This window comes from Lucilia sericata, unplaced genomic scaffold, assembly GCF_015586225.1.
Source record: "Lucilia sericata isolate MDLA Ls3-8-SP2 unplaced genomic scaffold, ASM1558622v1 Contig000220F_arrow, whole genome shotgun sequence".
Taxonomy (NCBI): Eukaryota; Metazoa; Arthropoda; class Insecta; order Diptera; family Calliphoridae; genus Lucilia; species Lucilia sericata.
Window position 1 is genome coordinate 436,933 of NW_023994248.1, and position 20,113 is coordinate 457,045.

The window sequence follows — 20,113 nt, forward strand, 5'->3', positions numbered from 1 at the left end:
CTAATACTACCGCAATTGTTAATTTTGCATTTGTGTTAGTTGTTTTTTTTTCTCTCTCTGGCACTCTATGCACTGAACGAAATATTTATGAAATTTCGAAGTGCTGTTTGTTGAATAATAAATGTATTAGAAATAAAAAAAACTAATTTAAACCGCTTTTGTTTCTCTGTTCAACAAACATTTATCAAATTTTCTTAAACAAATGGAAAAAATAGAAACAAGAATATTTTTTTATAAATTTTTTTTAATTAAAATAATATATTTATAATTTTAAAATGGTTTGCAGAAATAATTAAAGGAAACAAAAATCACTAAAAAGAAATTGTTGTTAAAATATATGAATTTTAACAATCATTTCTTTTAGTGAAGCAAAAATAAAAAACAATACAGCTGAAATAAAAATATAAGCAAGCGTAACACAACCAACATGGCGAAACTAATAAGGTGAAGTCATTTCAACAGCTGATTGTTTTTTTGTCCATGGAAATTTAGCCCGAAGTTGTCAAACTCAATATAAAAAAAAAATTCTCTTTCAAACCCGACGCTGTCAAACTACATATATAAAAAATTTCATGAATTCGCCGCAAAATGAAATGACTTCACCTTATAGTCTATTCGCCTTGACAACCAACTTCTATGAATGCTCATGAGAGACTGACTGGTTTTGATTGTTTTTGTACAATTTGTGAGCTTATGTACAGTGTTGCCAAAACTTTTAGGTCCCATCCCACTAGAAAAACGATTTTACTAAACAAAACTGTTTACAAAACTAATAGGAATTTAATTTTTAAGTAAAATATGTATGTATACATTCATATAAATTAATGAATATCTATCCATTCAAAATTATCGTTTTGAGAACAAGAATACATTTCACTATATCCAATTAAATATAAAAACTTTTTAGGCAACAGCTACAGCATTTTTCATGGCGACGAAGTCCATATCTGAAACAAATTTTGATGAAAACATATTCAAATGGAATTATATTATGTTCTTACTTTACTGTCAAAATTGCATTAATCATTTCAGATTGTAAACGATTTCTTAATTTGGATTTTACAATATTTAGCTGACTGAAAACTCGTTCTACTTCCGCATTGTACCACGGCATACAAAGATCTTGCAAAGCAAAATCTGCCAATTCTTTAAATATTTAATTTCCTGCAGAATCTTCGTGTTACAAAGCTTCAAACCAGAACGATGTAGTATTTGAAGGATGTTTCCATCTAACTATGTTGATATTACCTAGCTGATTTAAAATCTTTTCAATTTTTTTTGCACTACATCCAAAATGTTCCAAACATGGAATAACATTTTCCTTTTTTTAATTGGAATATATTATTTCCAGAAAAGCAGTCTATTTGGGACAAAATGTCCCTATTTTCTAGTAACCTGAAAGTTTAGAAAATATTAGTTGCTAAACAAAAATAAATAATATAATTATTTACCTTTGAATCAATTGTTTCAAATGTGATACACAAAAACTGACACATCCATCGTTGTCTTATTTCCGATTCCTTTTTAGATGTTATAGTGCCATTGGTTTTGTGTTACGCAATTCAGTTTCTTAATATAATTTTCAAACAATTCAATTTCAAATTGTTGTTCAGTATCACATATTTTTTATACCCTACACCACTTTAGTGGGGAGGGTATATTGGATTTGTGCTGATGTTTGTAACATACAAAAATATTCGTCCTAGACCCACCTTAAAGTATACTGTTTATGTCAAGAACATTATTTAATTTGAATTTATTTTTATTATTATATTTATTATTATTTTAATTGCCCCTAATCTAATTACCACCAGTATACTGGAAATCAATACATTTGGTGGTTGTTTTCTTATGATTATCTTAACCTCTTTGTTCTCTCTCTCTCTCTTTAATTTGCCTTATATCATTACTTCTTATTTATGCAATTATAAATATTCGGTTCAGTTGTTCTGTGACGATCAAACAATAAAATATTATAAAGTGAAAGCGAAAGTGTTTAAAATAAATTAAACCTGTTTTAATTACAACAACAAATCCTCTATTGTGTTTTCTTTTCCTTCTGGAGTGCTACAACAAAGTGATATATTTTTCAACAAGTGATTATATATATTTTTGCAATATTTAAAGTCAAGGTATTTGTATCCCTATCCCCCCTATAATCATTTTTGGTCCTTCGAACCGGATAAAAACCCCCTAATAAATTTCAAATATTTTATTTTTAAATATTGCAAAACCCCTTAACTCAAGTGATGAAGTGAAAAAAAAAAATTGAAAAATTGCTGCCGAAAACCCCAGTGAAAAAGTGAAAAATAAATTGAAAAATTGCTGCCGAAAACCCCCTAAAACCCCAGTGATAAAGTGAAAAATAGTGCTGACGAAGATTCCCTAAAACCCCAGTGACAAGCCCCCCCTAAAGTGAAAAAGTGTTTTAAAAAATTGCTGCCGATAATCTCCTTAACCCCAGTAATAAATCCCCCAGGCTAAAAAGTAGAAAATTAAAGGTGTGTGGAAAGATTGCTGCCGATAACCCCCTGGTCGAGGTAAATTTTATAAAGAGGACAACTAAGGAGTTCCCAACAACAACAAAAGTAACCCCGTTTGAAAGGAAATTATTTAAAAGGTATTTCGTTTGTTTGAATTTTATATCTAAATTTATGTGCATATCCCTAATAAAAGATATAATTGTCTGTGCAACAACAACTTTGTCCGTTAACTCATTTATATACAACCCGTTAGAAATCTCTGAAAAATAAAAAATCCCTTGTTATTAACAATAAAATCCACAAGTGTTTAAAATAATTTGAGTATAACAGTTTCGATACTTTATACATTTATGCTGTTGATCACAGAGTAGCTAACTTGTATTAACATAAAAGCTTACAGTGATCATTACTCGTTAGTTTATCTTACTCAGAGAGATACTAACACGTACCACAGCTATTTGTTCAACTGTTAACTACCAATTAAGAGACACTTTGTAACTCTCACATAATTATTTAGTCACCCTACAAAAATTAAATCGGTCTAATCTGATCAATACCTTAAAGGTTCACAACTTAAAAAAAAAAAAAATTGTGAATATTTTGCCACTTTCTCTCAACTTCAAAAAAAATTAAATTATATTTGCGGATATTTTGTAAATATAAAATTATTTTTAATTTTATATTTAAAGAAAATTTTATTTTGAAAAAAAAAAAAAATTTTTTATAAAGTTTAATTAAAAACCCAAATAATTAAAACAAAATTAAATAAAAGTTTGAATTAAGTCAAATAATTTCGCTGCTTTTGTCATCACTTGTGGTTAAGGAACCCAAATTAGTTTTTTAAATAAAAGTCTTTAAAAATTTACACCTAAAATGTCAGTTTTAGATGAATTTATTCAATCCTCTGATAAAGTTGTTGAATTTGAGGCTTTTTTCGCTGGCATCCCAGTTGCCAATCATTCAATTCACACTCTCGATATACATAAGGATGAGATTTTAAGACACTGGTCAGATTTTAGAACATCCTATGATAAAATCTTGTTAAATTACCATACAGTTGAAGAAAATATTGATGTTGAAACCCTTAAAGAAAGATTTTTTAAAACTTTTGATTCCCATGTTCGAGCTCTGTCTAAGGCTAATGAGATTTTAGATTCCCTCAGAAATCAAAATGCCCCTGCTGTCACAACCCCTACACTTTCAATTGATTATAACCCAAACATATCTTTACCCCCTTGTGACACGCAAACCTTTTATGGAGATTATGTCTCTTGGCCATCATTCCGTGATATGTTCACGGCCCTTTATATTAACAATCCCCGATTGTCCCCGGTGGAAAAATTATTCCATTTACTTAAAAAGACGGAAGGAGAACCCCATAATATTTTGAAAAATTGTCCACTCACGAATAACGGATTCGATATGGCGTGGAAGAATCTGGTCGATCGATATGAGAACTCCCGTATTCTGGTTAATTCGCAATTGAAAACTCTATTCAACTTATTAAACAACCCTATTAGTAAAGAATCAGGTCGCTGTATAAAACAACTTCAACAATCAATTAACGATTGTATTAAAAATCTTTCGCTGCTTCAGATAGAAACCAAAAATTGGGACGTTATCTTTGTTTTTATTTGTGCAAAATGTCTTCCTGACATCAGCTTACATTTATGGCAACAACATCTAGGGAATAGTAAAGAATTACCCACTTGGCAGGAAATGGATAGCTTTTTAACTACCAGATATCAATCCCTTGAAGGTTTCGCAGATATACGAACATCTTGGTCAGATTCTCAGAATAACTTTAGGAAATATAATACGAAAAATCAGATTCCCAATAATTTCAAGAAAGTTAATACGTTTCAAACAAAAGTAAAAATAGATAAACCTATGAAATGTTCGATTTGTCAAGATCCTCACCCCTTAAGATTTTGCCCAAACTTCTTATCAATGTCAATAGAAGATCGTTATTCTTTGGTTAAAAAACAAAGGCGATGTAGTAACTGTTTAGCAGCTTCGCATGATCATAAAACCTGTAAAAGTTTATATAGGTGTTCAATTTGTAAACAAAAACATCATTCTCTCTTACACCGTTCTGAAAATTCTTCTGTACCCCAACTAGGTAATACTAGACCCTTGAACTATTCAACGAATAGTAATAATAACAATAATCGCGATTCACACCCCTCACAAACTAATAGCAATCCTGTTGATAACCCAACAACTTCAGCTGCCGCTGCTGCAAGTTCACGTCAAGCGTATTCAACGCAACTACAGTCCACAACACATAACTCTGTTATCCTTGGAACAGCTTTAGTTGATGTTTGTGTAGGAGATGTGCGTTGTACAGTAAGAGCTCTTATAGATTCAGCCTCCGAAGCCACTTTTATTTCTAAAAAATTACAATCTTCTCTGTCAATCCCCACAAAAACTTCTCATACTACTATAACCGGTCTTAGCGGTTCTTTATCTGCCACTGCAACTCGAATTTGCACTATCACTATAAGTTCACCTTTAGAAAAACTCTTTAAAATGACAACTGATGCATTCGTTGTCAATAAACTAACAGGAGACTTACCCTATTACGAACTCTCTACAATTATGAGTACCAAGTTTTCTGATTTACCCTTAGCTGATAGCTACTCTTCTAAAACATCGAATGTTGAAATTTTGATTGGTTGTGATGTTTACCCTAAAATTCTTAGAGATGGAATCCGTTGGGATTATAATAGATCCCTCGTGGCTCAGCGTACCATTTTCGGATGGATAATCTCAGGAAAGTTAAACTCTCCTGCTCCTCTTTTAAACTCTGTCTCATCATATATGAATCATATCGACTTAAACTCACAACTCACTAAATTCTGGGAACTCGAAGAAGTTTATGAAAAACCAGCCCAATCTAATGAAGATCTCTTCTGCGAGAACTTATACAAAAATACAACGTTTAGAGACGAAAATGGTCGTTTCGTGGTTTCCCTGCCCTTTAAATCTGAATATTCCAATAATATTCCCCTTGGCAACTCTCGCAACTCAGCTTTATCCCAATTTCTCAGAAATGAGAGCAGACTCACGAAGAACCCTAAATTAAAACATGATTATGATAAAGTAATCGAAGAATATGCTATATTGCACCATATGATTCCCGTAAAACCCGATTTATCTGCTCCTTTTAACTCCTCATACTATTTACCCCATCATTCTGTGCTCAAACCCGAATCTACAACTACTAAACTTCGTGTTGTATTCAATGCCTCTAACCCTACTTCGTCAGGATTAAGTCTAAATGACGTTTTATACCCCGGACCAGTTTTACAACAAGATTTAACTGTCCTTATAACCCGTTGGCGATTATTCAAATACGTTTTTAATGCCGACATCGAAAAGATGTACAGGCAAATACTAATTAACCCACAACACGCCCCATATCAAAGGATTTTATTCCGCAGTTCTTCTGAAAAAGAACCCCAAGATTTTGAGCTACAGACTGTAACATTTGGAGTAAACTGTGCTCCATATTTAGCCCTGAGAACTCTTCTCGAACTTGCTGAATCCTGTAATGACGATTACCCCGAAATCTCTATCATACTCAAAGAGAATATGTATGTCGATGACGTACTAGCAGGATCCCATGACCTTTCTTTAGCCTTAAAATCAAGATATAATCTAATCAAAATTTTGAACTCTGCTGGTTTTCCCCTCCGTAAATGGATCTCAAATGAAAAATCTCTACTACAAGGCTTAGAACCCGAACATTTACTTATGTCTGATACCCTAGCGCTGGAAGATACAATAACAACTAAAACATTAGGACTCCGCTGGAATGCGAGTCAAGATTATTTCTATTTTAACCCCGTAAATCAGCCTATTCGAAATAATATCACCAAACGAACTGTTTTGTCAGATATTGCAAGGTTGTTTGACCCCGCAGGTTGGCTTGCCCCAAAGATCATAATCGCAAAAATGATAATGCAACAGATCTGGAAAGATCAAATCGATTGGGATGAAACCCTCAAGCCAGACACTTTACGAAGTTGGCTTTCGTTTTTAGACGATTACCCGAACATTAGAATGATAAAAATACCCCGATTTGTGAATTATAACCCCTCATACAATATAGAACTTCACGGTTTTTGTGATGCTTCTGAAAAAGCATATGCTGCTACCCTATATCTTCGGACTACAAGTGAAAATGGTCAAGTATCTACTCATTTACTCCTTGCCAAAACTAAAGTTGCCCCAGTAAAATTCGTTAGTCTTCCCAGAAAGGAACTATGTGGTGCTGAATTGTTAGCCAAATTGATTTCAACATTTCTGTCTCAAGTTAATCTTGATAAATGTGATCTACATCTCTGGACAGATTCAACTATTGTATTATCATGGCTTCAAAAACACCCTTCACATTGGACTACATTTGTCGCCAATAGAATCACGTCTATAATAGATAAAGTTGGAAATGACAAATGGCGTCATGTTTCCTCTAAAGATAATCCAGCCGATTTAGGATCTCGAGGACTCACTGCGAAAGATTTGATAGGTAACGATCTATGGTGGCATGGGCCAACGTGGCTTAAACTCCCCAGTTCCGAATGGCCATCGGTTATACCTGTTATAGATACTCACGAAGAAATTAGACCCGTCAAAACTCATCTAAATCAGAATTCTGAAGATATATTAACCCGGTTTTCTGATCTCTCTCGGGCAATGCGTGTAATTGCTTATATATATCGATTTTATCATTCTACTCACCCACGTTATAAAACCACATATAATTATCCCTCTCGCACTATTCAACAGACAGAAATAAGATTTGTTAAACTTCGCTTAGTGGTTTCTTGTCAAAAGTTTTACTTTCCCGAATATACACTGCTTTCTAATAGACAAAAGATTCCCAAGAAAAGCCCCTTATTAACATTTAACCCGTTTATTGATTCGAATAATATAATGAGAATCAATGGTAGACTTTCTCGAAGTGAAATGCTATCTTATGATGAACGATTCCCTAAGATTCTTCCCTACTCAGGCCGTTTTACCCGGTTATATTTAGAACTTTTACATAAACTTACGATACATGGAGAAAATTCTCTTCTAATGCGTCTAGTACGTTTAGAGTTTTGGGTACCAAAATTGAGAAATCTGGTAAAAACTGTCATATTCAACTGCAAGACTTGTGTTTTATTTAAAAAACGGCAAAGTCAACAGATTATGGCTTCACTTCCCCCTGAAAGAACATATCTTTCACGCCCTTTTTTCAATACCGGTTTAGATTTCGCTGGCCCATATAATATAAAGTCATTTTCTGGCCGCGGATGTAAAATATCTAAAGGTTATGTATTAGTGTTTGTATGCTTTGCTACGAAAGCAATTCATTTGGAAGCCACCAGTGAACTCTCAACCCAAGCCTTTTTAGCGGCATTCTCCCGTTTTTTCTCTCGCCGAGGCACTCCACAAGTTCTATACTCTGATAATGGCACTGCATTTGTAGGCGCAGCTAATATATTTAATAAAACCCAACAGAACCTCTTATCCCAAGTACGATCTAATATCATATCTCAAAACGCGTTTCAAAACATTGAGTGGCGTTTTAACCCTCCTGGAGCTCCTCATATGGGAGGACTCTGGGAGGCAGGTGTGAAAAGTTTGAAGTCACATCTCAAGAAAATTACCCATGTACAATCCTTTACTTTTGAAGAATTCACTACTATGCTTACTAGAATCGAAGCTTGTCTTAACTCAAGGCCATTAAGTCCAATGAGTGACAACCCCACTGAAATAAGCGCTTTGACACCCGGCCATTTTCTAATTGGCGCCCCTCTGCTTTCACCCCCGGAACCAGACTTTTCTTGTCGACCACTTAGTTATGCCAACAGATGGCAAAAATTGAATATATTACACCATCATTTTGCTTGTAGATGGAAAGAAGAGTATCTGAAAGAATTGCATAAACGAATCAAATGGAAATATCCCCAAAGAAACTTTGTTGTCGGTGATCTCGTTGCAATCAAGAAAGATCATCTTCCCCCAAATGAATGGAAACTTGGTCGTATACAAAGGGTTTCCCCCGGTCAAGACAAGAAAGTTAGAGTAGCAGAAATTATTACCTCAACTGGACCTATAACTAGGCCGATTGTTAAATTAGTTCTTCTTCCCCCCGCTAATGATGAATCAAACTAATAATTCCCCTATCTTTACAGCATTATGCCTAACAGACGCCAACAAAGAAATTTATCTCCAGTAACAGAAAGACGAAGGTATCCAAGACATCAACCTGATTGCCGTTTTTGCAAAAGAGATCATCCCTTGCGTAGGTGCTACAAATTCAACAATTTGAACATTACGAACAAGCTAAGAGTAGTCCGGCAATACAAATACTGTCAGAACTGTCTGGCTCACAGCCATGTCTTAGCAAGGTGCCGTAGTACAGAAAGATGTCGAAAATGTCAACAGAAGCACCACACCCTTTTGCACCACCATGAACGCGTCAGGCCTACCAGAAACAACAACCCCAACCCCGAAGTCTATATACCCCAGTCAACTATTTTGAGACCAACGATTCTTGTCAGCATCCAGCTCGGTGGTAAATGGCGTGACGTCCGTGGCATTATTAATCCGTCTATGGAAACGAGCCAAATAGCAGAATTCCTACCAACCCGGTATCGCATACCTATTGAAAGGTCCGGCTCTAATCGAGTCTGTAAGGTCACTTTTAGGCCACACTTTGTAACACGACCTGTGATCTCTTTGAATGCCATCGTGACTAAAGAATTGCCTCAGTACCCTCGGTCCCAAGAGCTGGATGCAGCGGTAGCCGAACAATACAAGAATATACGTTTAGCCGACCCCAGATTCCACAACCCCTCGGAGATTAACCTCATTCTAGGCGCTGATATTTACCCCCATATAATAAAATCCGAAATTCGTCCAGCAACTCGTACTTCCCCCATGGTCCAGGACACCGTATTAGGCTGGATCCTAATCGGAAAAGTTCGCCGACCATCAACCTAATTCTCAACAATTTTATATTTTTATGAATATTTAAAAATGTTGTTAAAATGTATTACAAAAGTATTAATGAATTGAATTAATGAACTGTATTATTATTATTATTATTATTATTATTATTATTGTTACTATTATTGCAAAAAAAACATAAAAAACCCATGAATTATTTTTAAACTAAATGAATTTTCTAAAAATTAAAACTTTTTTTGTATATATTTATATTTCAATTATTAATCTGAATTCTAAATAATTGATTTGTACTCATTTATATTTGTCAATACTGTAATTTTATCTAAAACAAGATTGAATCTTTTAGTTTGTTTTTTTTTTACTTTCCTATTCTTTTTTATTTTGTAAAACTTTGAATTCTATAAAAGATTTTCTGTAATTCCAATTTGCCGCAAATTATTTTGAATTTAATTTAACAATGAAATTGTATCAATCATATTGGAATTTCCATTCTGCTCTTTTGCGTTACCGCAAGGGGGCCGGAATGTTTATGTCAAGAACATTATTTAATTTGAATTTATTTTTATTATTATATTTATTATTATTTTAATTGCCCCTAATCTAATTACCACCAGTATACTGGAAATCAATACATTTGGTGGTTGTTTTCTTATGATTATCTTAATCTCTTTGTTCTCTCTCTCTCTTTAATTCGCCTTATATCATTACTTCTTATTTATGCTTATTACTGATGCAATTATAAATATTCGGTTCAGTTGTTCTGTGACGATCAAACAATAAAATATTATAAAGTGAAAGCGAAAGTGTTTAAAATAAATTAAACCTGTTTTAATTACAACAACAAATCCTCTATTGTGTTTTCTTTTCCTTCTGGAGTGCTACAACAAAGTGATATATTTTTCAACAAGTGATTATATATATTTTTGCAATATTTAAAGTCAAGGTATTTGTATCCCTATCCCCCCTATAATCATATACCAATCGGCTTAGAATCGTTTTCTGAGTCGATTAAGCTATGTCCGTCCGTCCGTCTGGCTGGCTGTCCATGTAAACCTTGTGCGCAAGGTACAGGTCGCAATTTTCAAGATAATTGAATGAAATTTGGCACGCACGTTTTATTTGACCCAAGGACGAAGCCTATTGAAAATGGTTAAAATCGGTCCATTATTTCACCTAGCCCCCATAGAACAGAATCCCCCGAAAAGGGCTTCTGAGCTCATAATTATGTTAAATATACAGATATATCGATAAAATACGGCACAACTAAGTTTTATAGAAGTCTTGATGACCCTGCCAAATTTCATAAATATCGGGCCCCATTTGACCCTAGCTCCCATACAAAGTCCCCTTCAGAAAATTACTTGAATGTCCCAAATTAACTTATAAACACAAATATCGCGATGAAATTCAGCACAATAAAATATTATGTAAATATAAATATATTCACAAAATGTTATCGGGCTTGGTCCATATTTGCCCCTAGCACCCATATAAAGCCTCTTTCAGAAAATTAGTTTTTCATTCATAAATTGCTTAAATGTATCGGAACAAGGGAATATTGAAGATAAATGATGCGGTCCGATTTATAACTTTAGAAACTCATGTTAACAACACTTATGTCAGAAAGAATTGGATTCAAAAACGAAAGGTATATCAAATTTACACGATCCTTATACTTTTTATGAAGTGTTTCTGCTGAATAACATCTTTCTGAGAGACGAGCAATACCAAAATGTGTTTCTAACTATAACCATTGGTTAAGAATTCTTTTGACTGCGACATTTATAGAGAGCCATCGGGTATATTTAATGGTTCCTATATACAAAAGATATAAATAGTTTTAAAAATATAAAAACAATGTTTACTTAGAACTTACCTTGTCGTCGTTAATAGCCTTGTATAAGTTTTTGTATGCCATCTTTCTAGCAGAACTTTTGGAAAACAAGTTGTAGGTTTCCTGAACTAAAAACTCAAGGTTTCTGGGAAGAGTTGCACAAGCGTGGTTTATGGCAAGTTGTACAGAATGACATTCGCATCTTATTAATATTAAATGAGGATTCTCCTTTTTGAGTTCTGCATATACACTTTTATTACGCCCAACCATCACGTTCGCATTATCTGTGCCAATTCCAAGCTATTTCTTCATATCTAGGTGAAATATTTTCAGAACATTTCTCAAACATTGAACTATAGATTCTGAGTCCGACCCAGAGAGTTCAACAAGCTCTAAAAAAGTTGACACAATTTTTTGACGATTCACACTATAATATATAATTGCAATACCTGTAAAAATACATTTTCGATAAAATAAAGCCTTTCCTAAAAATTCAGCAATAAACTTACCAAGTAATTAAACTATTTCAATATCAGTCGATTCATCTAAAAGGAGAATAAAATGTGAGTCACCAATATCTTTCTGTAAGTCTTCCTTAAAGTGTATTGACAAAACATTTTTAACAATTTTGGAACACTTGGTTCTATGTAATCGAATTTGTTGACAGTTCGAAGAATCGTCAAACTGGTTCTTTAAAAGCGACATCAAATGATCTGCAGGACCTATAGGTCCGTGTTGACAAAAGTACATTGATAATGCAGCTTCATTCATTTGAACTTTATGGTATGATGATTGAAAGGGAATTTTATTTTGTTGTACAAAGCCACCTTTATCTGTCTTATGCTATAGATGCATGTAGATGCATGAGCAATTAAATCTGAGAATTTACATTGCAAATTACAATTGCAATAGCGACAAAAAGCCTTTGACGCATTGTCAGATTCACTAATCCAATCCCTCAATTGGGGGTTTGTCTTCCACTCTTTTCTAAATTTTTGACTATAGTTTGGTTTACCCATTTTCCTGCATAAAGAGGTTGTCAACAAAAAACGCTTATTGCAAATATATTTATATTTTTTCTTACCAACAAAGTATTTTTTAATAAAAACAATATTCAACTTTAGTATATTTCAATGTTTGCTTTTTTTAATGTATTTTTCTTTTTTACACTAATGTTTTCACTTTTTTTAAACAAATTCTTCTTATTTAACACAAATTTTCTTTGCACTCACTTATGAAAAAAAAACAAAAAATGCCGTTAGATTTTATCTGCCGTTAGAACATCTGTACTCTGTGGCTCGTTTCTGTAACTCTCGCATCGAGAAGTTTCTCGCATGAAACAGTGAAATTGAAGAAAAAACAATGTGAATTGAAACAAAATTTCATTTCTCACATGCATGTGCGAGAAATGAAATTTTACGTCAAAAAACATAAATGACAGATAGTTCTCACAAAATTTTCTTACAGAAACACTTGCTTGTGAGAAATGATATTTTGTTTCAATTCACATTGTTTTTTCTTCAATTTCACTGTTTCATGCGAGAAACTTATCGATGCGGAAGTTACAGAAACGAGGCACCGATAAAAAATAATTGACCAAAAAACGCTAAAACCAGCTAAATAAAAATATTTTCCAGTTAAAAAAATGTTGCCGCAATCGATGATCAACAACCTCTAGATCTAGCGGGAAAACCGCCGTTTTGGCAACACTGCTTATGTACGTGTGAAAACAAAAGGAAGAGAGCTCATTTCCCTATAAGAAATGAATGACCGAAACTAACACATACAAAATTATTTTACTAACACACATGCAACATTTTTTTTATAGAATTGTCGAAAAAAATTTTAATGGACGATTCCATCAACAATGACATCCAAATAACCGGTCAAATGACTGTCACTGTGTTACAGAGTTGTATTTTTCATCGTTACATTAATTCATTCTCCGAAAGCCAAAGATCAAGAAGAAAAGAACTAAATATTACAAAGTCTTTAAATTATTAAAAATAAACAGAATTATTATTAACTAAATTTTAAAAAAGTGCAGGAAGTGGAGCAGAAGATAAACAATTCGGAGTTCAATGGTAACATAAATATGTACTTATGATTTTTATATTTCGATATTTATGTATATTTCTTTACAGACAACTTATTTCCACAAATTAATAGGAGCATCAAAGGACTTAAGATTCTACGAGACATGTAAAATGGTGAAAAAATTAGTATTTTATGTACATATATCATTACTATATTGATAAAATTAACAATATATAACTTTAAATATTAATAAATTGTGTTTTATTATAAACTAGTATATCCGTCAGTATTTTTATTTGTTAACTGTGATGGATATATCCATCTATCATGATTAGTCAATCGTGAGTAATATTTATATCATCCATGATTTGTAAACAACAAAAGAGTGAGCAGCTCAAATATATGTTTTAAAGTCGATAGAATTCATAAGTGCGAGGGTGATGCAACATCACATGTACACAAATGTTTCCATCACTTTTTACATATTGCCCTTAAGAAAGTGATGGGAGCTTTGTTCTACGCAATGATGGGTATATTCTCAGTAGTGACAGTCAATTGACCGATCAAATGACTGTCACTGTTCTTATAGGGTTGAGAGCTCCCCAGCGGTAAAAATACACATTATGTACTCGCTTATCTAAGTGATATCACAAAGTATACAGAGGTGTCACTTTTGACATTTAAAAAAGTGTAAAATCAGCTTTTGTTTGATTTTGAAATTGTTTGGTGAGAAGAGGTATATAAAATACAGCTAAAAAAATTATTGAATTCGTTTTGTGCGAAAGAGAGGGAAATAGTTTTTTGCTCGTAACGCCTCTGTATACCCTGTGGTGATATTTCGTGGCAGTCAGTGGTGATGCTTTAACTTAGATTTAACATAAAAGTGTCCTGGGCTGCCTCATCGATGTGCTCTCGCTTAGAATGTAAGCCACAATATCATTAAGACAAATTAAAATTTCACTTACATAATGTGTGGAGTTCTAAGCGAAGTTAATGAGACGCCTATAAACGCTTCCAAATAAGTAAGTTAACGTACCATGTCTTCCGATTTTGTTATAGAAAAAAAATATATCTTTTTTATTTTACGGACATAGCTTAATCGACTCCGCTATCTATAAGGACTCGGAATATATGTATATACTTTATAGGGTCGGAAAATTATATTATAGAAATTACAAACGGAATGACAAACTTATATATATACCCTTCTCACGAAGGTGAAGGGTATAAAAAATCAACTTTAAACTGAAATAAAAAGATTCTTCTTTTCATGTAGTATACAAAAGAAAAACTAGTAAGAAAGTATAGTCGGGCGTGACCGACCATATGATACCCTACACCAGTTATGAATATTAAATGTGATTTATTTTTCATAATAAAGCATTTATCTTCTATTACCTTGTTCCGATACATTTAAGCAATTTATGGATGAAAAACTAATTTTCTGAAAGAGGCTTCATAAGGGGGCTAGGGGCAAATATGGACCAAGCCCGATAAAGTTTTGTAAATATATTTATATTTTTATAATATTTATTTGAGCTGAATTTCATCGCTATATTTGTGATTATAAGTTAATTTTGGACATTCAAGTAATTTTCAGAAGGGGACTTTGTATGGGAGCTAGGGTCAAATGAAGCCCGATCTTTATGAAATGTGGGAAGGTCATCAAGGCTTGTATAAAACTAAGTTGTGCCGTTTTTTATCGATATACATACATGTATATTTAACATAATTATGAGCCCAGAAGCCATTTTCGGGAGGTTCTGTTGTATGGGGGCTAGGTGAAATAAGGGACCGATTTTAACCAATTTCAATAGGCTTCGTCCTTGGGCCGAGTGTGCCAAATTTCATCCAATTATCTTGAAAATTGCGACCTGTACCTTGCGCACAAGGTTTACATGGACAGCCAGCCAGTCGGACGGACGGACATAGCTTAATCGACTCAGAAAACGATTCTAAGCCGATTGGTAAACTTTAAGGTGGGTATAGGACGAATATTTTTGTATGTTACAAACATCAGCACAAACCCAATATACCCTCCCCACTAAAGTGGTGTAGGGTATAATAAAACTGTACTTTAGTTCTGTTTTTTTAGGAAATAAAAACACAAAACAACATGAAAAAGGCAGCTAACTCTCTGCTTAAATCGTAATCTATGTATGTTATAATTAAATTTGCATTTTAATACAGATGAATTTAATATAATTCGTTGAAATTAATATATAATAATCCTCAATAAAATCTACGGAAACGGTTTTTTCTGTTTTTCAAAATTCAATATAAGTAGATCGAAGATTATTTGATTTTATATAAAAATTATAAACCACTCAGTATAGCTGAGTGCAGTAAATGCCAAACAACAACACGTGGTGAAACTGGAATAAGATACATGGGAGTATGTAATAAAATTTATCACATCTTCAGCCAAAGACTGCAAAAATCAGAAATGTTATTTAAATGTCACGGTAATCACAAAATAAAGAAATGCAATAAAGGTCAAATAAATAAATGTATAAATTGCGTAAGAATGAATAATAGACTTAATGTGGGTTTAGACGAAAATCACACAACAAATAAGAAAGAGTGTCTAGTGTATCAAAATAAATTAAACACGAAGAAAATAAGTCTAGGTTTATATGAATAACAATCAATGAATATAAGTCGAATTTACACAAATGTACAAGGATTAATAAATAATTTTAATTTAATTGAAATAATGGCAGCAAACGTAAATATTGATATTATCATACTATCAGAGGAACATTTTACTAATGAAAGCGAAATAAGTGAAATAATATTGCCAAACTATGAACAGATGATATCGCTATCAAATTCTAGAAAAACATGGAAATGGCTTAATAATGAATAAAAGTGAAGACTTTAAATATTGAATCCTATTATGTAAAGTAGAATTTGACAATCAGAATCAGAATTTTGTGAGATTTTTGATGCAATATTGGAAGAATCCTGTGTTACAAACTGTGATATAATTATAAGTGGAGATTTTAATATCAAAATAGCTATTATAAACAAAATATAGAAAACTTAATAAACGATAATGTTCTTAAGCAAATAGTTTCCTGTGGTTATACGCGTAGAACTCAAAGATCAAATACTTAATCGATTATGTATTAACAAATAGTGCAAATGTGTTTTAAGCTGAAATGGAGCTGTAATGGTTTCAATCTTATTTAACTGATAGAGTGCAATACACAAAAATTAACAATGTAAAATCAAACTTTATAGTAAACGACTATGGTGTTCCACAAGGTTCAATTTTGGGTGCACTATTATTTATTATACATACATATATAAACAATATGCTGAATGTTTTAGAAAGATGTGAAATAATCCTATATGCTGACGATACCTTAATATACACTGTCGACCAAATGTAAGTGCATGTTTGTAATTTGTGCACTTTATTTGGAATAAATTTAAACCAAAAGCATAAATTTCTAAGTAAAAAACAAATAAAACTAAAATATGCTTGTGGTTTAAATTGTAAGTTATTTTGTTAAATATTATGTAAAAAAATATTGGTTTAAATTGTAATTTATTCTGTTAAATATTATGTAAAAAAAAATTACAAACAAAAAATTTGTATTTGCTTTTTTACTTTTATTTTTATTCCAAATAAAGTGCACAAATTACAAACATGCACTCACATTTGCTTGCCAGTGTATGTATAAGCAGAGAGTGATGACAGATGTAATAATGACTTAAAACAAGATATGGACATAAATGGTTAAACAAATTCAAACTTAATGAAACTTAAACTTAATGAAACTTATACTTAAATAATGAAAATTAATATAAACAATGATCAAATATTTGAAATAAACAATAATATAATAGAAGAAGTCAATCAAATAAAATATCTCGGCTTTATAATAAATAATGAAATGAAGTTAAAATATCACGTAGACTTTATATGTAAAAAATAGCTAAAAAATATTGGGTTTTTCAAAAGAATAAGGAATAAAATATCAACAATAACAGCAATTAATATATATAACACTATAATGAAACCTCATTTTGAATATGGCTCCACGATAATATATACATGTTGTAAGACATCGCAATTGGAAAGACTACAAAGATTACAAAACAAAGCCATTCGCGTTATTAGATTTAATGTCATTAGATTAGATTTAACGTCAGTAGATTTAATGTTAAGAACACTAAACTGGATGAATATTAAACAAATAATAAAGCTGAATACATATTTATGTAAACATAAAGTATTGGTAATACTAATAAAGATAATAGTAATAATAATAATAATAATAATAATAATAATAATAATAATAATAATAATAATAATCTCGGGGGAGTTTTCCAGATTTTTCCTACCGAGCGCGTCCCCGGGTGGCGGATAGGGGGTGGTGATGGACCATCTGTCCTCTCCCAGCTTTAATTTCACTTAAGCTGAGGGAGGGCAGATTGTCCACCACCTGGGAATATTATATTCCCCGCGGACCAAAAAACTGGAAAAAAAAAAAAAACAAATATGGAAAATAAAAATAAAAAGATAAAAGTTACGGTGCAGGGCCTAAATAACCCAGTACCGGCGGCAAGTGTTGATCTACTCGCGAGTCACGTGTCGTCGTCATCCTGCAATCGTGAGCAGAATACTACTACGGAGGTGGGTACCTTGGCCTCCGTGGCGGACAATGCGTCAAGTGTACAGCATGCCGCTGGCAAAAATATAGGGGTGAAAGAGAAGGATGTACTCGGAGAGAGCTCTAAGCTACCTCAGCCTTTAAATATAGGTGAGGGTTCCGACTCTGAATCCTCAGATGATAATAAAAATAATACCATTATAGCAAATCCCAAAAAGGATGAAGTAGAGCAAATGGTGAAAGAGGTGAGTGATAGCATAGCTAAACTACCTATTACTAAGAAAAGACTTTCTGGAGCACAGAGGAGGAAGTTGAAAAAGATGCTTCAAGAAATCATAGTTAGTCAATCCCACGACACTCCAAAGGAAAAATCGGACTCTCTCACAAGATCTGAGGCAAAAAGGATCAGGTCTCCCGAGGAGTTGACAACTGAGAATAAACCTAAGAAGAAAAAGAGCTCCCCGTCTTCTAATACACAGTCGAAGCCAAGCCATACTTCACTCAAAGGAATCTCAAGTGAGAATCCTGCGAGTAAGGGTGACAACGCCAAGCCAGATATTCCGAAGACGAACACGTCGGCGAAATCAACCTCGAAGGTAAGGGAATCTCAAAAGAAGCCCCGAAAAACGAGGAAGGAGAAGCTAGACGGAGGAAAAGGAAAAGAGCCGCCATCTTACGCCAAAGTTGCCAGAAGTAGGCACCGGGACGATCTCTGCTATGCAGTTTACGATGCCGGTAATCCGACAGGCAAAATTCCAATAGACCAACAGAGTAAAATAGAAGACCTGGTCAACAATAAGATAGTGGACCATGCAATCGCTTCAAAGGGCAAACAACCAATAGAGAGCGAGAGCTGCGAGTTCAGCATGGGCGTGATGTTGATGAGGTTGGCATCTCACCAATGTGTTAGCACCCTAAAGAACTTGGTGGAAAGTATCCCTCCTCCCTGGGACGGCGCTAGGCTGGGACTGGCAAAGAAGAGCGAGCTTCCGGTGCTCCTAAAGTCCACTGTCTACATAAAAGGATGGGGCAGTAAACTGGCTAATGAACGTATACTGGAAATTCTTGGAGGTCAAAATGCTGAGCTGGCCGTGGAAAAATGGGATGTCTTTTACAGGAAAGAAGAACCTGAGGGAACTTTATTTGTAATAGGTATCGACCAGAAATCCATGGCTAGTCTTGCCAAGAATAAAGGTAGGGCTTACTTCGCCTCTAAATCTGTCATATTCAAAATTGGGAAGGTGCCGATTGGAAGGGCTGTTACAACAAGCCTCGAAAAGGACACTAAAAAACCTAAGACCACAGCATCAGTATCCACTACTGATAACGTTGAGGAGTCAAATCCTAAAATCGAGGAATTTACCATTAACTCGCCAGAAGAAAGTGTAGTTGCCCTTTCCAAAATTGGGAAGGCGCCGATTGAAAGGGCTGTCAAAACCGGCCCCGACAAGGACACTAAAACACCTAAGAGAGTACCCAAAGCATCATTAGCAAGTACTAGCAATGTTGAGGAGTCAAATCCTAAAAGCGAGGAGGAAATCACTCACCCACCAGAAGACAGAACAGCAATGCTCTCCAGAATTGGGAATGTGTCTATTAAAAATATTGCTATTCCTATGCCTGATAAGGACACCGCAGTGCCATCTACAGTACTCACTGCATTAATAGCCACTTCAGGCTATCCGGAGGAGTCAAATCCAAAGAGCGAGGAGGTGACCACCAACTCGCTGGAAGACAGTTTAATGGATGACCATGATTGAGGTTATCCAAATAAACCTCCATCGGAGCGAGACAGCTACCAACGCTCTGATGGCTAAAATCAACACAGGTAAAATACATATAGCTTTAATCCAGGAACCTTGGACGATTCGCAACAAGGTTTCTGGATTAAATCACGTAAATTTCCAACTTTTCTACGCTGATACAGGATCTCGCCCGAGAACATGTATCTTATGTCACAAGAACTTATGTTTTCTCCTCTCAACAGGATTATCAACATCGGATGCAACGGTGCTGAAGCAAGGTCGTGGCAACATATTCCTTGCATCTATTTACCTGCCTTTCGATTCTCCGACACTACCACCAACGTCGGATCTGATGAAACTGGTTGAAGAGGCACAAAGGAAAAATAAGAAAATTGTAATAGGTTGTGATGCCAACTCGCA

General features: G+C 33.8%; 1 protein-coding gene across 1 annotated transcript; it reads left to right on the forward strand.

Annotated features, from left to right (window-relative positions):
- Positions 1 to 5,015: 5,015 nt before the first annotated feature.
- On the forward strand, positions 5,016 to 8,654 carry LOC119602300. Its single transcript, XM_037953732.1, has one exon. It carries the CDS (start codon positions 5,016 to 5,018, stop codon positions 8,652 to 8,654), a length of 3,639 nt encoding a protein of 1,212 aa, XP_037809660.1.
- The last annotated feature ends 11,459 nt before the right edge of the window (positions 8,655 to 20,113 follow it).